Source organism: Sinohyriopsis cumingii, chromosome 17 (assembly GCF_028554795.1).
Source record: "Sinohyriopsis cumingii isolate HCF-2022 chromosome 17, ASM2855479v2, whole genome shotgun sequence".
Classification (NCBI taxonomy): Eukaryota; Metazoa; Mollusca; class Bivalvia; order Unionida; family Unionidae; genus Sinohyriopsis; species Sinohyriopsis cumingii.
Window position 1 is genome coordinate 57496390 of NC_142977.1, and position 21055 is coordinate 57517444.

The 21055-nt window shown below is 35.4% G+C and overlaps 1 protein-coding gene across 1 annotated transcript in view; it reads right to left on the reverse strand.

The window, feature by feature from the left end:
- LOC149778830 (uncharacterized) overlaps positions 1-21055 on the reverse strand; it is a 71963-nt gene that overhangs the window by 40608 nt on the left and 10300 nt on the right. The window contains exon 2 of the mRNA XM_089939578.1: positions 5436-6203. Within this exon, the coding sequence (XP_089795704.1) occupies positions 5436-6202 (767 nt within the window). The 5' untranslated portion in view covers position 6203. The remainder of the gene's footprint in view (positions 1-5435; positions 6204-21055) is intronic.

The following is a 21055-nucleotide window of genomic DNA, read 5'->3' on the forward strand; positions in this document are numbered from 1 at the left end:
GGAGTTGGCAGTTTTTTGAAAGGTGCACATTTGAAATAAGGCCAAGCTGTATACTCTATAACCCATATTACACCCATCAATCATATACCAAAATAAAGGGAAATAAAGGTTCTTTGAATAATATCTAAGATGTACAAGGTCCTTTTTAAATAGATAGTTTAACCAGTGAGGACACCCAAGGAAATTCTCTTTCTTTAAATTCCAACCCTATGCAAAATACGAAACTGGTGAGCGCCACCTTACTTGACAGAAAAGGCAGAAGATGTTCCGATTGATAGTTACTTTGAATATTGCATGGTAACGAACCTATTACGTGACGACTGTTATGTATATTATGTTTGTATTGTATGTTTGACCTTTGCCCATTATTCACTATAAAGGTTTGTTGCTATCTGATATATGTCTTGTTTGTAACTTATAAGTAGACGTTTACCTGAACCTGAGTTCAATATCTGGCCTAGATCATGACCGGTTCCGTATACGATTTTTTTAATACAAATTTGATGGGAAAATGACTTACATTCTTGTAATCTTATTGTGTCTTAGATTTTATATTAATGATATGATCAACAAAGTTATTAATTCCTATCTAAACAGCAGTCTTTTTAGAATCAATATTAGTTGTGTTCAGTTATAATGTGAGAGGAGTTATCTAAATTATTCATTTTGGACTAAATCACCACTTTGTGATATTCTAAACTCATTCAAAGACACTGGGGATTATATCATTGTGATACAGAAAGACTATTGGTACGTCGACACATTTAAGACCATTGATACATCAACACATAAAAAACTAGAATTCATTTGGAATATGTTATAATTTTGATTTAGTGATTGAACTGTTCGGATTTTTTGTTATTTCAATCACAATAATGTAAGTTCCTCTTAAATTTTAATTTTATAGATATGAGAACATAATTATAAGTTGAATCTTACGAAACTTGTTAGTTTTGCTTTTTCTGTGACCTGGTTTAAGACCATAGAACCATAACACGACATCCTCATGTTACTGTGCAAATGAAAACTAAAGTAGTCTATTGATAAAGTAGTATATTTAACATAAAGATTCAAGATTTATTTTCAGTTGACATTATATTTTTTTATTTTAAATATGTTTAATTGACCTCTTATTTCGTCAAAAAAGTTTAGGAAAATCTTTATTTTGATATTATTTTGTTTTGTTTTTTAAATTATTTTTTCTTCCCTAAATTTGGGAAATCAATTTGCTTTATATATTCGAAATGACTGCTCCGGTGGGCTAAGAGGTTAGAGAGTCCGCCTCAGATGTGAGAGGTCGAGGGTTTGAACCCGGCCGAGTCATACCAAAGACTTATAAAATGGTACTGGCATCTGCTTCGTCAGGCGTTCAGCATTAACAGGTTAGTGTTAGGACTGGTCGGGCTGGTGTCGGGATAATGTGATTGGGTGAGATGATGTGCTAGACATCGCTATAAACTGCCACACTGCAGACAACGTAGTAATATGATTGTTGAAGCTACGTTAAAAATCCAAATCTCTCTCTCTCTCTCTCTCTCTCTCTCTCTCTCTCTCACACACACACACACACACACACACACACACACACACACACACACACACATATTTCGGGCTTTGAAAAATATTGATTGATCAAGCATTCTTCGTGACAAGACGAGAGACAAGGGCAATAACTCTTTTAAACTAAAACGATTTCTAAACTGAATTATTTACCTTGAAATTTGTTTTGCCAGCATTAACACAACTTGTTCTTGGATTATCAAGTTCGACGGTGTGAATGAAAAGTATTAAATATTTGCCCTGCGTAGTTCTTTTTTGTCCATGACTTTTTTAAATGCCAAAATAGTGGAACACTGACTAAAAATTGATCGCCAAAACACACCGCGAATCGTCCTTTCCTTAACGGATTGAGAAATATATGCAAATTATTAGATAAGGAAGCACGGCCAATTGATATGGAAAGACTTTTAGTCCATTCAATATACAACGGTTTGATGAAGTCCCATATGCGAGACCAAGGGACGCATGCATACATTTCTATAACAGCTCATTGGATGTGTGTGTGTGTGTGTGTGTGTGTGTGAACAATATACTACACTACAGATGATCTCACTTTGAGAAAAGGCATTTTCAAGTTGTTAATTAGCATAAAAGTACGAAAAATATTTTGTCTACAAGAAATAATGGTAAATCACTAGTCTTTGGGTTCACCCTCTGAGTGTATATACTGTTGCTTCGAACAACTTGCTCTTTGGACGGAAAAACATGCGTAATACCTGTTCTGTATATGGGTATTTATCGTCCCTTAAATGGATCATTCCCGTGATACCATCTGCTGGAGCCTCTTATCTCAGATTAAGATTATAAAAAGCTAGAACAAAGGGCTGTGATATAAAAGGTAGGTTAACTCAGCTGTGTAATTTTTTTCCATACTTTGTAGGTGAACAGTTCTTAAATAGGCTTCTGATTGGTCATGTATGGCCTCGATTCTTTTTGATAGCCAAACATGGCCTCCATATGCATAGTTGTCGCACCCGGTTTAAGATACGAAACGCAGTGTATCGCTATGGAAAGGTCCCGATATGATGCGTATGCTAACTATACGTACCAGTTTGCTTGCTGCGTAATAGAATAATGTATTTTGTAATTTGCATACAAATAAACCAATATGTTTTATCTGAAAATTTGTTTCTGATTGTGCCAAATCTCAAACAAATCGAGATACCTAACATGGATACCCCCCCCACACACACACACACATACTTTCGTACCTCCCAAATCTTACGTATATTTTAATATAATGCTTATATGTAAGTATGTATAATTTATGATTACATGCGAGCGTGTCAGACAATTTAGTAGTAGATTTATATTCGTACATACACATTGCTTTAATAGTTTTTATATTCTATTATTGAGGACTACATGCAAGATTGGTTGACTGATTCTGAACAAAATGTAACAATATCAGAAGATATTATTATTATTATTATTATTATTATTATTATTATTATTATTATTATTATTAAGATAGTAGTAGTAGTAGTAGCAGCAGCTGTAGTAGCAGTAATGCAAAACCAAGATTGTTCTTTAAATTAATTTAAAGGTCTAGAAGATACGGTTTGCCAAACCAGTAATTCAAAACCTGCTGAAAACGCGTTCACTATTTTATTTAAAGTTCGTTTTACTTTCCTTGTCTAGGATATTACAAACGCCCGCCATAAGTAAGTTTTAATGCAGATCAATAAAACTTGGATATATCCTCAACTACTGCTTTACTGAGATATGCTTTACTGAGATAATAAAAAATAATGTAATTTTCTCTCCTTTTGAAAGGTTCGAGTGATTTATTGTGCCGCTCAAGTCCTACATACACGTACAGAATCGAGATTTCTGGTTTCTGGATTCTCTTTTGCAGTAAGGCCAGCACATATAATTTGTGTATTTCATTCTTTTAAAAAGAAAAAATCCCTTTTTTAATTGATAAAAGTACCACGGGTATCGAAATACAACAGTCACGATACAACATACTGTATCGCTAATAAACAATTATACTGATATCCGATACGCATCGATTTATCGCTGGATACCTTGCAAATAAACAGATCTATCGTGGAGTCTTATAGATACATGAATGTTACAGTACTAAAACTCATATTAGGCTAACGTTGACTGGAATTCAATCCAAATTTTCTTTTCAAACTTTGAATTTATTTCTCCATTAACATCAAGGAATGTCTAAGATTTACTATGCATTTTGACTGGCACATGTTTGATCTCTTCCTATCTTTTAACGGCCGCGTAATATAGAGTTCAAAATCCTTTCACGTGTCATTGAATGCGATTTTTGTAAGCCAAAGCTCTGTCTAAATTAAATCTTTTCAAGAAAAAATAAAGAAGTAAAAAACGCATGAGTAAGCTTTTGCAATATTACACCGAGTGACATGTTCACGACGTAAACCGTTGCCTTTGCTTTGAGCAAGGAGTTGAAGTGCAGAATTACCTTCATTCATAGGAACAAGACTTCAAACGACAGAGTAAAAATCAAAGTAATCAATCCCATTAGAAAATTATTTTATTATTTATGATCTTATTATTTAGCTTCATAAATTTTCACAAATATTCCTTTCATTAGAAATGTCAATTGTCCATATATCAATGTAGTATGAGCTAAACAAAATAATTTTTATTTTGCTTTTGAAGTTTAAATTACTAAGACACGTGTAATATGTATGTATGTCTGCATGTATGTATGTATGTATGTATGTATATATATATATATATATATATATATATATATATATATATATATATATATATATACAATAGCCCACTTGTCTATTATTTCTGCACAAGTTTCTATTGTTCTATCTCCTGTTTTAAATTACCCCTAATGATTCTAACCTATAGGAGTCCACAATATTTTTGGTAGATCTTTTTATTAAGTGTTTGTTTTGTGTATATTTTCTTCCCCGACGAAAAGCTACTTGTGCCATTATAAATTTGTGCGTCATTTTATTGAGATCATCCTGATCCAATGGTTTGTTACATACTATTTAATTGGGAGTGAGAGGCAATCATAGTTCTTTTGTCTTATTATCGTGCGGTGTTTATTAAAGATAGGACGATAGCTCAAAGTTCGGGCAGCCCGAATACGAGTCCACAGGAATCAACTATACAGCATATGTGCGTTGTTATTGATGCCAGTAAATGTTTGGCCTTTCCCATCATCCACTCATACTCTTATATATTAATACGATCGTTTATTTCATGCAAATATTTATACATACATACATACATACATACATACATACATACATACATACATACATACATACATACATACATACATACATACATAACATAACATACATACATACATACGTACATACATGGAAGCGAATATTTAGAACAAAATAATCTAATGGTAATAAGATAATCCCCTTTCGAAGAGTGATCCATGAGATTTAATTAAAACCGAACATTTATTCTGTATTTCATACGAAATGAATCTTTGTTAACGTAATATGCTTAACTTGGTCACATAGTGACCTTTCTTTCTACAAGTCGAGATTTAAGTATTAAATCTGACTTAGTCGGGACCTGGACGCAGCATCTGCTCATGTTTTCTGATCACCAAACCATTTAGTCAGACCAAATAGATATATGAATGTTCAACTATGCAGATATTAGGAAAACAATCGATTCACTTCGAGGACATGGATGAGCATGTAAACTATACGAATATAATGCCGATGCTGGCAAGCATATTTTCTGGACATTTTAAAGGATTACTAGTATTTGAACGCAATGTACAAAAAGCACCAGGGACGTACATTTTGAACTTCTCTCTCTCTCTCTCTCTCTCTCTCTCTCTCTCTCTCTCTCTCTCTCTCTCTCTCTGTCTCACACACACACACACACACACAACTTACTTTGGTGACATGGTAACAGTGGCTAGTCGGATAAGCTTCGGTGGTCGTCTTAACCGCCCATTCGTCAAAACGTCACGTCCGGGGAATCTGTTCTCTTTCTTTTTGGACATATACCCATGCATCTGTGGAATTGTGGCAGCCACGTACGTGAACCTTCCGACTGTAGTAGGAGTTTTAGAAAAGTAATCCGAATGAGATCTTGTGGCCGGGCTGTAGTCGTGTAAAGGTTTCCTTTCCACTGTTACAGTCAAAGGACTTACTATATCCCTTTCCGTATTTCCATCCCATAAGAACCCAGTCGTGCGCGTGCGATCCAGGTCATACGTGGTTTTCGTGCCGGGACGAGATAAATAACTGTCCGACATGTACCCGGCGTCACTTGTAGCATGACCACGTCCACCGTCTTTCGATTTAGCTTGCTTCATATTAACTCCACCTTCCATTTTCCCTCCTTTTCCATTCATACTCCCTGTTTTATGGGCATGGATGTTGGATTTTGTGGGTTCATCAAGGACCATTTTGGCAACATCTCCATGATTTTCTTGATACTCTTCCTCCTTTATTGGCGCGTCAATCGTAACAGTTTTTCTTTCATATGACCCGTTTTGTCGCTCAATCGTTATATCTTGATCCTCAAAAGACGGCAAATCTAGAAAAACTTTGGGCTGACTGATAACTGAATCTGTGATGTTCTCTTCGATGAGTATTCCTCCTAGTCCCCCGGCTCTCACAGGGTTCACGAGGTTTGCAGTTTCCACTGATGACATCCTATTAAGAAAAGTAGATATGACAATTACATGGTCAGAAAAGTAAGCGAATGGTTACCAACCATATCGAACGTATCTTTTTCACACTGTATCATTATTATGTCATTTCATAAACTCGTGTCATATTTCCAATATAACACACATATTATTACAATTCTGTCAGTAGGTCAGGCATTGTATGCCAGTAGTGTCCGAGGCGTCTGAATGACATACATTAAACACTTTAACAACTTATTGAAAATAACATCAACGTAATTTGTTACGTGATATAAATAATATCAAACGTGTCTTAATTACTTTGTTATGTGATATATTGAATAGCAAATGTGGCCTAATTTCTTGTGAAATATATTAACTCCTCATGCATGATTTATAGACCTCGTAATCCAATTCATTCCATATTCTTCATATTAAACGTGGATATGCACTTAAAATGATTACGAATTTCTGGAAATGTATTACACTCTTCTGATCAGAAAGATACAAGTTCTTATATTCATCATTTTTTCTAAACAAAGTATGTACTATAAAGTAGAAATAGTATTTTTATATGTCTTGTTTGGTTCCATTTTATATGTCTAGTTTGGTTGCATTTTATATGTCTAGTTTGGTTCCATTTTCTATGTCTAGTTTGGTTCCATTTTATATGTCTAATTGGGTTCCATTTTATATGTTTAATTGGGTTCCATTTTATATGTCTAATTGGGTTCCATTTTATATGTTTAATTGGGTTCCATTTTATATGTCTAGTTTGGTTCAATTTTATATGTCTAGTTTGGTTCCATTTTATATGTCTAGTTTGGTTGCATTTTTATGTCTAGTTTGGTTGCATTTTCTATGTCTAGTTTGGTTCCATTTTATGTCTAGTTTGGTTCCATTTTCTGTCTAGTTTGGTTCCATTTTCTATGTCTAGTTTGGTTCCATTTTCTATGTCTAGTTTTGTTCCATGTTATATGTCTAGTTTAGTTCATGTTATATGTCTAGTTTGGTTCCTTTTTGCATGTCTAGTTTGGTTCCATTTTATATGTCTAGTTTGGTTCCATTTTATATGTCTAGTTTGGTTCCAAAGTTGAGGTTACTGTATATAGAGGGTTGTGTTGGAGAAGCTGTTTTATTTCTCTTAAATGGAATCAACCGGTATCACCCGAAAAACAGACAATAAAACAGTGGTGAACATTTAATAAAAGTGTTAAACTTTATAAATTTAACTCCAGTGGTAGGATTACTCTCACTGAAATTCATTCACGTATCAGTATTACTAATATAGATGAGATACAGTGGCACTTGTAGATTTTATTTCTAACCGGTAGGATACCGACCTCCACCCCCACCCAGTCTTTCCGGTACGGCAATAAATGTACCTGACAACTCCCATATAGGGCCCAAAATATTGATGGGGTCACGAATAGAAAAAAAAATATACAAAAATAACTTCAGCGTGAGAAATAGATGACTGTGATATACTTATAGTTATGTTGTATTACTGATCGTTCGATGCACTAAAAAATCATTTTTATTATGGTGTAGGTGAAATAGGGTCCAAGTAATTAAGCAAATTACATATCTTATTATGGATCTATTTTTAGTGGTCATTGTAGTTAGAAATATGGTTAGACCTAAATCATCACTAACGTGTTTGCTTGAACTTTGATCAGCTAAAATTTAAACATGAATCCGTTTCCTTTCGTAATTAACAAAGTCACATAAACACCATCTTCGCTAGCCAAGGTTTCGATAACCCTTTCTACACCTTGGCATATCGAGCAGATATTTCTGAGCTTCGGGTCTGTGCATTTCATTGCAAGCCACCACATCCAATCAAAATTAAGCTGTTCAAATTTCAACACTGTTCCTACGTGACCGAGACAATGGGAGCACACAACTTGAATAGACTGATAAATAAGGACTTTTCCAGTGCCGGTCCGTGTTTGCACAAATACTTCGCAATCAATTAGACATGCAATGGTTTCCTTTTGGTGTATAGTCATACTGTATATGTAAAACTTACAAAGTTTCCATTTTAGGTCAATTGCCACCACCGTTTTCGGCCGATGTACAATGCACCACGCTGTTGGTTAATTGGCATTACATTCTCAGGGAGGCAACACATGAAATCCAATAGATGTCGCTAGGACAAAGCACCGATATGGCCGTTCGATCCGCCAAGTTCTAGACAGGGTTATCGAAAACTTGGCTAGCGAAGATGCATAAACACCCGAACAATTATTAATGAGTGAACCACTTTTCTGGTCAAATCAGTAAAAATGATCGAGCAGATATTTCTGTGCTTCGGGTCTGTGTAATAAGTCGATCTTTTTGTCAAGTGACACTGTTTGCCATATTATGTAAGATTCCGTTTAAACTTTTATCAATATCTGGTGGTTTGTGACTTTCGTATCCTGATGATAAATTCTCTTTACTGCGATTCTTTGTGGCTGGCATTGCGCTGAGAGAGAGAGAGAGAGAGAGAGAGAGAGAGAGAGAGAGAAGGAGGAGTTTGCTCCTAAATTCACAAGGTTCGATAGTTTTGCAGCATTAACATTGTTACCTGCATTGTAGTAACTTCAGATACTCAAGCAATTCACGAAAACGTTAAATTTTGGTTCATCTGAAATGGGCTACATGATGGAATTTTCCATTATCGATCTGCGCTGAGTTAAATTTGGTGTTCACGAAATATCTACCGGCACTTATATTAATAACTTCCCTGTTTCTGAATTGTGTATCGTTAAGACTGCAGATTTAATGACAAATTGTTTATCTGTATACATTTTGTACCAAATTCAACCTCAGTATAAATAAAATATATGCCGCTGTAGAGTTACCTTCAACCTTAAAATGCGTTACTCTATCGACCAACAAAAACTTTGCATTGCAACTTGGCAGACTTATACAAACCTTTGATGTGTTTTGTTTACCACGTATGTTGTTTTTAAATGAATGTTTACTGCTATCTCATAGTTGTAATCATCTATATCTACTCTGCAATTTGCTAGCACCAAATATGGATGTAGACCAGTGGTTCCCAACATTTTTTGGCTGCGACCATAAAACAATTATTTTTTTCTGCACTTTACGACCCCGTTTCCACATTTTGATAAGTTTTACAGTTGGGAACCACTGATGTAGACGAACAAATCAGCGAGCATATTTTTCGACTTTTCTATTCCTGACAAAATTGTTCGCCGAAGTAAATACAACGTGAGCATGGAAAAATACAAATGAGTTAAATGAAACTTAATCGGACTAAAGTAAGTAAAATAGGTATTTGTAACTAACACTGTGAAATTGCATAAATATAAAATCTTTCACCCCGTCCCGTCAAACACTCCAATTAATCAATCATTCAATGAATTTGATCTTGACCTCTCATCGAACAGTTACGAAAACGTTTTACTTTAATTAGCGACTCTAACGGCCACTAAACACACTAGGGCTGTAAAGATAACAGCGAGAGATTGAATACAGTAGATTACTTTGTTTCAAAACACAATCTTTGGCTTCTGAATGAAAAGACTTACACGGACATGACAATTCTCATCGTACCCTTAGAGAGCAAAAGGAAACGGTAATCCTATGTCTCTAGGTTGAACGCTTGCTTATATATTAAATCAGTATGGAATACGGTGAGATAATTATTGGCCAAATAAGGGCAGCTGTATCAAACATTTAAAGAAATCCTATGAAATGGTTACGACCACATTAGAAATCTCAAATACATGGCCGAAACAATATCATGAAACTCTTCACAAGGTAATTATTCTAAAAATTTCCGCCCAGCCCAAAAAAGGTCCTTTAAAGTTTAAATCTGCTCTTGGTGGAGATTACGATAAACCTATTACTCTCAGAGAGTTTCGAGATTCTTCTGATCGACGCTATGATACTCTTCTGATCGACGCTATGATACTCTTCTGATCGACCCTATGATACTCTTCTGATCGACCCTATGATACTCTTCCGATCGACGCTATGATACTCTTCTGATCGACGCTATGATACTCTTCTGATCGACCCTATGATACTCTTCCGATCGACGCTATGATACTCTTCTGATCGACCGTATACTATTATTCTGGTCGACCGTATCATATTCTTCTGGTTGACCGTATCATACTCTTCTGATCGACCGTATCATACTCTTCAGATCGACCGTATCATACTCTTCTGATCGACCTTATAATAGTCTTATGATCGACCGTATAATACTACTCTGATCGACTGTATACTATTCTTATGATACTTCAGCAGGACCAGATGATATCCACTGTCCATGCTTGACACACACACTTGATTACCTCTTAGGACACTACTGCAGATTTTCAATACAATTCGAAAAACTAAGGAGAAGCGACAGTGACATCAGCACCTGCATCTGGAAATGGCCATACTGACCCTTGCAACTATCGCCCCATGTCACTAACAACCTGTATCTGCAAAAACACTGCTGTCTTGTGGCATTATCTGACGTTAGTCTTCCATAAGAAACCACAGAAAGGATGATAAATGATACACTCATCTGATATCTCGAATATATCAAAGTACAATCAGATATTCAGTGAGGATTTACACGCAAGGGAGGCCCAATAGACCATCTTATCAGACTTAAGGCCCAATAGACCATCTTATCAGACTTGAAGCCTAGTAGAACGTCTTATCAGACTTGAAGCCCAGTGGACCATCTTATCAGACTTGAAGCCCAGTATACCATTTTATCAGACTTGAAGAACAATAAACAGTCTTATCAGACTTTAAACCCAAATAAACAGTCTTATCAGACTTCAAATATTTACTAGAGACGCTCTCATACAAAAGAATATATAGTTGCGTTTCGACGGGGGGGGGGGGGGGGCGGGGCTATGGACACCACAATGAAATACGGCAAAATGAATTTTCAACCTGCTTCAGTAAAACTGCCTACCTAACCTATTGTATAAATTGTTTCAAAGATAGACGATTCAGAGTTAAGATAAGTACCCTGTATGAATGATATCATCAGGAGATAGATATATCTCACAGCACCATATTGTCAGTCGCCCTATTCGATGTCAGAATTATTAGCATAGTGAAATGCATTAATCCAGGAAGTGATTGCTCATTACACATCGACAACATTTTGATGTGTTATAGGCCAAAGGGCATATTATTAAACGTCAGATACAGAAAATACTTACATAGAATTCAGACATGGCAAGATGTTTTGTTATGTGATTTGGATTTTTAACGTAGCTTTAACAATTTTTCAGTCATATAGCTACGATGTCTGCACTGTGGCAGTTTATAGGGATGTCTAGCACTGGGGCATCATGCCGCAGACATGTAGCATGATGTCCCCACCCAGTCACATTATCCTGACACCAGGCCGACCAGTCCTAACACTAACCTCTTAATGCTGAGCGCCTAGCAAGGCAGCTGTTAGTACCATTTTTGTAAGTGTTTGGTATTACTTGACCGGGAATCGGACCCGCGACCTCCCGCATCCGAGGCGGACGCTCTAACCACTAGGCCACCGGAGCGGTCAAGACATGGCAAGAAGACAACGGGGTAACATTTTAAAATTCTGAAACTGTTTGCATGTACCTCTACCTAACACCTCGAATTCATCATGCCCTGGCCTATATCTCCATAATGGCCTTATTCCATTAGTGGAGTACATCTAACTTAGGTAGGTCTTATATCAGCGATAAATACCCCACAAAAAAGCCCATGTTTTTAATAAGAATCGTATGGCAAACACAGATTTTAGAGCAGATCAGAAGGTCATGCTCCTGTTGGTAATTGGTAATATTTAAATTCAGCTATCATTCCAGTATGTACGGATCAGCCCTTAAATTGTACCACCAGATGTTGGATCCGAAACGCAGTCATGTACACTGACTTTGTTTGGGGACATTTAGATCTTCCCTTTCAAAAAGCCTCGATTTTGAGGGAATAGAACCATCACGTTATCTAAGACGAACGAAACAGGCTCTTCAGTAAAGTACCAAAATATCTTCAAATCCATATACGGTGTAGTCTTTAGGCCAAGATACCAAAGGTTCTACGTTCAGAAACCAAACATCATTCCATATGTGGTAAAAGAATTCGTCCTCACGTTAGAAACAACCAAAATCACATTCGAAATGCTGCAAACATTTTATGTTCCAAAATCATCACCTAAGTTATTATTCTGAGCTGTCCAATGTTCGACAATATAATTTTATTTTTTTAAATTCAAGGCAACTCACAAATATTTGCTGCACATTTGCACATTTCATATAAATTTAAACTGAGCTAAAATGCCCATTGAAACTCACAGACAATTGCATATATATATATATATATATATATATATATATATATATATATATATATATATATATATATATATATATAAGTTGAATGTGTAGATTGTTTATTGTTGTCAACGCTATCAAAACATTAACCACCACCACGAGGGCGAGGCTACAGTTGTGGGCACAGAGATGTGGGGCGGGGTGGATTGCTAATGAAACCTAGGAAATATATAATCCTGATTGTTTTGAGGGGCCAAACAGAGTTATTTAACATTAAACTGTTGGCTTGATTCCATTCACGAATAAAACATGTCCGTCTTTGTCCAGTTTGATTGTTTATGAAATGTAGTAGTCACTGAAGACTGAGCAACAATAATAGGCCATCAAACGCTTCGCATTGTAACGGGATACATTGTTGATCAAAGAAATATCAGTTCAAATAATAGCGTATTGTGCGAACCTGACAAAATGGTTTTGAAAACTTGTTTTTAAAATTAACAATTAAGCTTGAGTTACCGCACGAATGACTTGTTTTGTCCTGCTTTCAAGCAGGCACCGCTCCACAATGAATTGAAGGTAAGGTCAAAGATCGGATGTAAGGGTCTTCTCCGTAGATCAATATCTATTAAAATTTACCGTGTTTGACATTAAAATTCACGATTCAGTTTCGCTCTTGCACACCCAGTTTATGGTATAATGAAAATGAATGAGCTCACTTCGCGAGGTTTTGTATGTGTGATCAAGTGTCATACTCGTCAACTCAAGTACGTATGAATTCAACGCACATACTCGTCAACTCAAGTACGTATGAATTCAACGCACATACTCGTCAACTCAAATACGTATGAATTCAACGCACATACTCGTCAACTCAAATACGTATGAATTCAACGCACACTAATATTTAGAGGCGGATACACATTTTTGTTTTCCTTAAGGATCGACTTGGAGGGGGGGATTCGTTTTGGCCGAAGTAACAAACTTTACTTTGTTTTGCAAAGTAGTAGACTGATCCAGTTACTTACATCCTAAAATCGTTATATCGATATAAGCTAATATTTGACTGTTGTATGTTCGTCAAAATGAAAATAAATGGGGATGCGCGTGGGCGAGGAGAGGGTGGGGACACATCAACAAACTAGTTTTTACACTGAGTACTTTTGTTATATGACACTCGTAAACATTTTAATAAAGGATTTGTTTCTGTAAATTAATAATTCTGTGAACTGCCTGAAAATAAAATAACCTAAAAACTGACTTTTTTTTTGTTGTTGGTCATGACGTTTTTTGTTTTTGTGGGTTTGACGCCATATTTCAACACAAGATATGCTATACATGCAGACGAGTATAATTGGTGGAGGAAGAACCCAGGAAATCCCCGGGAAGAACCCAGGAAATCCCCGGTAAGAACCACAAATCCATGGGAAGCAACTGGCCAACTTTCTCACATACTCACATTGGCTGAGTCCGAGACTCGAACCCTCCCGGACAGAGGTGAGATGGCAGTGATTGGTAATGGTAAACGCTTTAAACTACTCGGCCACCCTGGGCTCAAAGATGTAATGAAACCTGCCACTAACTGGCCATCTATTAGAATCATGGATCTACCTAGGAGAAAGAAGAAAGAGAAGAGAGTCCCTTACCCCTCGTGATCCGCAACTGAGATCAATCCAGTTTATTTTACCTTTGATGTTGACATCGAATCTAAACTTCTGTGTAACTGAGGCTTGGAAATTCTTTTAAATTCAATTAAGGCTACAATTAATGTAAATATGTGAGTATCCGGGAGATTTTAGACACATGATTTGGAATGCTCCAAGATTTAGTTCTTTCTTTCTGCATAGGGAAAAGACCTGCAAAAACTCTCTCTCTCTCTCTCTCTCTCTCTCTCTCTCTCTCTCTCTCTCTATATATATATATATATATATATATATATATATATATATATATATATATATATATATATATATATAAAATTTTCTCAAGAATTAATTAGCCAGTTATTAGGAACAGGCGTCATCCATACTGAACCGTTTTTAAGGGACTGTATGGTAGCATGGATTAGTTCTGCAAAATGGTCCTTGTCAAATGTCACAATATAAATGTAAGTGTTCAGTAATTTGAGATAGACAGAAAGTCTGTATATTAGGTGTCTGGATCCTGTTTAGTAGTACGTGGCTAAAAATCGTGGGTGGAAAAATCTTCTCCTGCCTTTTGTTATCGTAATCAGATACACCAGTGGAGGATCATGGTTGGGTGTGGGTGTTTCCTGGATTTCCAGAAACCCCCAGGCTAAACTAAAACAAAACAACGTAACACACACACAAAAGTAAAGTTACTCGAAATTTGATGGTCGTTTTATTATTGTGAAGGTTTGTTTGGTATTACTCTGAGTAAATAGACACATAAGACATTTGCTTTGATGCCCTTTCGAGGACAGTCAGTGCCCTTTTGAAATTTCGGAAACTCCTCCCTCTCCTCCATGTTTGACCTAGTCTGGCCCTGAACACAAGAAATCGAGAAAAGCGATAGAGAACGAGCGAGCAAGCAAAAGAATTCGCAGAATGGATATAAGTCACTCATGTGATTATTTTATTTTTTAAGATATATATTCACGCAAAAAGGAATCGAACATACAGTGAATGTACAGGAAATTATGCCTTCGTCATAATCAACAAATTTAGAATAAGTAAAGATAACCTTTTGGCTGATTACTTGTAGAACCCTAGCCTTAACGTATCTACGTCCACTCATAAAGGAGTGTTTGATAAGATATAGGCCTAACTCGCTGCCATCTACATCCACTCATAAAGGAGTGTTTGATAAGATATAGGCCTATCTCTTTACCATCTACATCCACTCATAAAGGAATGTTTGATAAGATATAGACCTATCTCTTTACCATCTACATCCACTCATAAAGGAGTGTTTGATAAGATATAGACCTATCTCTTTACCATCTACATCCACTCATAAAGGAGTGTTTGATAAGATATAGGCCTAACTCGCTGCCATCTACATTCACTCCAAAAGGAGTTTTTTTATATATAAGATATAGGGCTACATCCACTCATAAAGGAATGTTTTATAAGATATAGGCCTATCTCGTTACCATTTATGTGATAGCATAGGTTGTTTCTCTGTCAATGTTGATGTTAATCAGTATGTATAATACATCTACAATAAATTAGGTTTGATCAGGTTTTCAATCTTGGCACGAATCTATTGTTGTAGTGTCTATGAATAAAAACTTTTTGCAAAGTTAGGTCAGGTTCTTAGACAAAGTCACGCATGTCACGTTGTAAACTTTAAAATAAAATTATTAGAGAATAATTAGAGTAATTAGGGGTACAAGCTTTAATATATGAATATCATGAAATATTCTGTGGAAACATCACCTGTTGTCCACGCATACGTAGCTCAAACTGACTTTTCAGGTTTCTTCCTCTTTCTAGTTTAAAGAACAATTTACGTATTGCATTAAAAATAATCCTTCTTTTCTTTGGGGGGGGGGGTGCGTCTGGAGGGTGAGGGTACGAGGAGAATGGATTCAAACGAGACGGCTTATTCGTCATCCCGACCACTCCAGGGGTATTTGGATGTGTTATCGTTTTAGGCCAGGTTAATAGGCCCTTTATTAATGATTACACAACGTGTTTTTGGCAATATGACTTTCAATGAGCACAATAGAGACGGCATTGTAATTAATTCTAACTTATTGGACTACCTACATTGCATTATTCTAATTACAAGTATATAAATATTTAATCAACTCTCAAAAACACAAATAATTTTTTCAGTTTACAAAACTTTACGAAACCATTGATAATAAACTCTTGAATGTGCTTAACAATTTGTTTTGATTTGAACGACTACACATGTTGTAAATTTGAGGTAAAAATAGTATTGTTTGAGGACATGTGTGCGTGTGACCTAATGTACATTTTTATCGGCTGTGTCAAAGTTGTTTTGAAATGTTTTTGACTGTTATTTTCCAGTAAAGTTTTGGAACTAATAAAAATTTAAACATACTTTTCAAGTGGCATTTAATTTACTTTTTTTATATACTTATTTGTAATTACAATAATGTGATCTTGATACTAATTTCAGATGGGGATTGTTGCAAAATAAAATATCTGCTGTGCTCATTGGAATTCATACAAATAGTGTCAACACCAAGAAAGGCACATAAACCTTAATTTCCAGAAATTATGCAAGGTAAAATTCCTCTTATGAGTTATTGCTAATTCGTCAGTGATATTAGTTGTAAAACAGTGCAGCCAAAAAGATGCTTTTCCATCAAGATACAGTAAAGTGACCCAAATCCGGTGTCTTCCAAACGCAAACATACCGACCGTTATCAGAAATCAGTCGAATTGCAAAAATGAATTCAAAGAAAACTTACAAATGTCAATTTTTTTTGTTTAACAAGGAAAGTACCTGAAATAAATAAATTAAGGTAAATATGCATCAGCTTCTGTGATTACTAATATATGACGAGAATAGATTTACACTTTATCTAAAATGATTCGTAAAAGGTGAAATTGTTTTATTCACCGACACCTGGCACTAAAAGGCTCAGCAGAGCACTGTCGACTTCACGCAGAACAAAATTATTAAGTCTCATTTATCACCTCATCTGCTACTATTATTGCTGCTGCTACTACTACCACCACTATTATGACTAATACTGATAATCTGTTTCTCAATTTGCAATAAGCTAAATGTTGCTGATATTGTTATTATTATTATTTCTGCAACCTTTAACACTACTACTGCGACGATGACAAAGAAGAAACGGGAGTAGAAGGAGAATAAGAAGGAGGGCAAGGGGGTGGGGGAATCCGTAGGGAGGAATGAGAATAAGAAAGAAGAGGACAGGGAAAGAGAACGAACGGAGAGGACGAAAACTAAGATAAACACTTGCACCGAAACCTTGTTCAGGATCTAGCCAGTTTTTATAATTCCGAATGCCTACGAGTGTGTTGAAAATGCAGTGTCAAAGTTTTGATTGATTCATCAAGAACTATGTCAAAACAACATGATATGGTAATGGTTTGTATTGACAATTCTGAATTCTGACAAAGATACCGTTAAATGAGCTATTTACAAGCCTTTCACATAAAAAAAATACAAACTAAATGGTATTGAACCATTTGGGTGTCGTGTTTACCGTCATGTTACCTTGTCGCAGTTAACGTTCTGTATCTCTTATCTCTATTTCCTGTTACATTTGGCAGTCCAAGGGATACGGAAACAATTATTTTGATCAAATACTATCAAGCCATCTTCTATGCATATTATGACATTCTTTTGTGCCATTCAGAAGACAGTTTTGTCCATTGTTCACTAACAATACATAGCCCTGTTAAATACCCATGCTACAATGGCACAAAAGCAAAAGCAACACTAGGACAAAGCAAAACAAAATCCCCTTTCCACACGTCACAAAAACTGATGCGTATTTTGTAATGTACAAAATATGTTTTGAGAGCTTTCTGGATTACATTTTTAATGGTCAAATTTAAAAGAAATTAAGTACAGTCTAATCAGCAGATTGCTAAATTTAGGAATTAAAGATGTTCGCTGCTGATATCTGTATATTACGTACAACTAACGATGACGTCACCCTTATATTTTCATCTGTATGACCGCTCATTATATGAAAGATGCGCAGCGTTATGAACTTTGGGGAAGATTTGAAGCTGTAATGACTAACTACGAATTACTTATCCCAATAAATAATTACAAATGAAAGAAAGCATGTAAGTGTATGTATTCACTGCAAAAGAAAGCAAAGTCACGAACAACGGAATACACGACTTTATGAGAATATAGATACATCGCGACCTACTGTAAATCGACTTAACCAACCATCCGTGTCACTAAAACAACAGACATGATTTTAATGAAAATGATATTAAAAAAAACGAAAGAAAAAAAAACACCGATCGGCAGGCACTGATCTTGACGTACAAAAGTAAAAAATATGGTACTGTATGTTCAACTATCATACATTAAGCTGATTTTTTTTAAAAGGACACAAAGAACAAGGCATGATTTCCTGTTTATATGTAATTTAGCTTTATGATGACGTATCTTGTTCAAAGCCTTGTGTTACGTATAAAAAGTAATCATAAATCATTTTGTGTTGTTGAACTGTTTTACCTCTGAGCAATGTTTCAATACGGATGTTTCAGAAAGTTAAATACCCTGAGGTTTCAAAAAAGTGGTGACATGCGATCATCCTTACATTAGCACCCTGGTTCGCGTTAAGTTAGTACATCTTAATGTTAACTTTAAATGCGGGTTTGAACCGTGATTTCGTTCGGTTTAGGACCAATGTACACCTTCTACACATTCCTTTATTATAATTACCGTATTTAATATAAAAAAATAAGAAGAAAAAACGTAGCAGTGCTATTCATGATACAAATTTATCGAAAAGCAAAAAGCAAAACACTAAACTTGAAGGAGTTTTTGAATCAACTGAAAAACAATTCAGCTCTAAAAGATTTAAAATATCAGCTACTGATTCGCAGATACCAGGAATTACTTTCGTGACAAAATTATGGATTACTAATCCTGTGAGCAAGCCAAGACACTACTGCCCAGACAAAAATTAACTCACTACAAACTTCAACTTAGATATTCAATCACTCGAATGCTCATCATTTCTTAAATGGCTTTTGCTCAAATATAGATCACTTGAACACTCGGTCTACTCAGAAATCACTCGAATACTCACACTATTCAAAATAACTTTAACTCAAACTTGAATCATACGAATACTTTCCACTCATAAATGACTTTAACTCGAACATCAATTACTCGATTATTCTCGAATAACTCAAATGACTCGTTCGGTATAAAGCATTACTGTTTATGGCAAGGTAAAGTTCTAAACTACCAGAAACTCGTATACAAAATTGGGTCCCGAATTGCTCTGAGTTTTCACACTTCTACTGTATTCATATTATTTTTTCCAAAATTGAAGGCTATTACATAGCCAGTCTTATGCTTGACGTGTTTCGTAATTGCACAAGTTTCGTGTTTTATTTAATCAATATCCGTGTTTCGTTTCGGAACAATTAGAATGTTTTGCTTCAACCTGTCTTCATTGTATTTAATCTCCGAGCCATACTATCTGCCTGGGTTTGCCAGCGTTATATATTAGAGAACGTACTTCCAAACAATTTAATTTTTTGTTGTTTGTTTTAAGAAAGAAAACATATCGAGTCGAAATTTTAAAATGCGTCAACAATTTTTAGAAAAAGTTTGTTACTTGGTGTATCAAAATGAACAATGAATACTTGTAGAAACCTATTGGGGACTTTATCCAGGTGCTGACAGTTACTATTTGAAGTGTGAATAACACGTATATGTTATGCACACATAATCTGTGTCCTTTATAAATTACACATTGATTACAGGTATATTCATCCATAATACCTTTCACACCTTCGCAATCGTCACAGGCAAACATGTTGAGCCACTCGAGTTTTCTTTCCGTTCAATGAATAGATTCCAAACAACGGGGTAGATCGAATGCAATCTCCACCCTATTTATATTAATCGCTTACCGTTACCTTTGCTGTCTATTCAGCTGGTCAAATTACATTTTAGGTCCAGAATTGCGAAGTTTTATTTTAATGTGTTTTGTGACGTTATGCACTGCTTATTTTTAAATGTAATTTTTATTTTTAAAAAAACTTTTTATTAAAGACTTCCACGTTTGAGGCGTAAAAGTCTGTCCTTTCCGTTGTGCCTAAAATAATTTTTTTTTTATAAACGAAGCAACTACTGCATAAATTCATATACTAACTTTGAAAATCGAAAGGAAAACGCGTTTTTTTAGAACTTTAAGTACATTACATTGACACAATTTACGCTTGATTTGGATATTTCAGGTCTTAAACGTAACCAATGAATCCCAAAGTTCTATAGCCAGCTGTTAGTTAAGCGTTGTTTATTAAAAACTGTAATCAACTGATGCGACACCTTGTCCAGTTGTACGTTAAAGCAAATGGCAAAATCAGATTGTTGTTGCTTCATTTTCATTCATACAATTTTAATGAAACTTTCGCCATGAATAAAAAATTACTATATAATCAAGACTACATTTTCAAAGGAGAAGCTCTAAGTTTAGAGAAAATACTGTATTAATTAGTAGTCGTGATTATCTCTGATTTTTGTGATTTATCAGTTGCCGTTATAAGGGTAAAGATCACGTTTTAAGCTAAGTCGAATGAAGGATCACCGCAGAGCAACCGTATGCAAAAAAAAAAAAATTTATGTATGTATGTAGGTAGGTAGGTAGGTAGGTAGATAGGTAGGTATGTATGAGTGTGTGCGTTCGTGCGTGCGTTTATATGTGTGTGGAAGTAGGTAGGTACGTATGTATGTATGTATGTATGTATGTGTATGTATGCATGTGTGCGTGTGTATGTATGTATGTATGTATGTATGTATGTATGACTTTCTTTATTACCTCTTCAAAAGAGATTTCGTTCAGTTACTTTTTCATTATTACACAATAGAGACAGGAATATAGATTGACATGGATTTACAGCACGCTAAA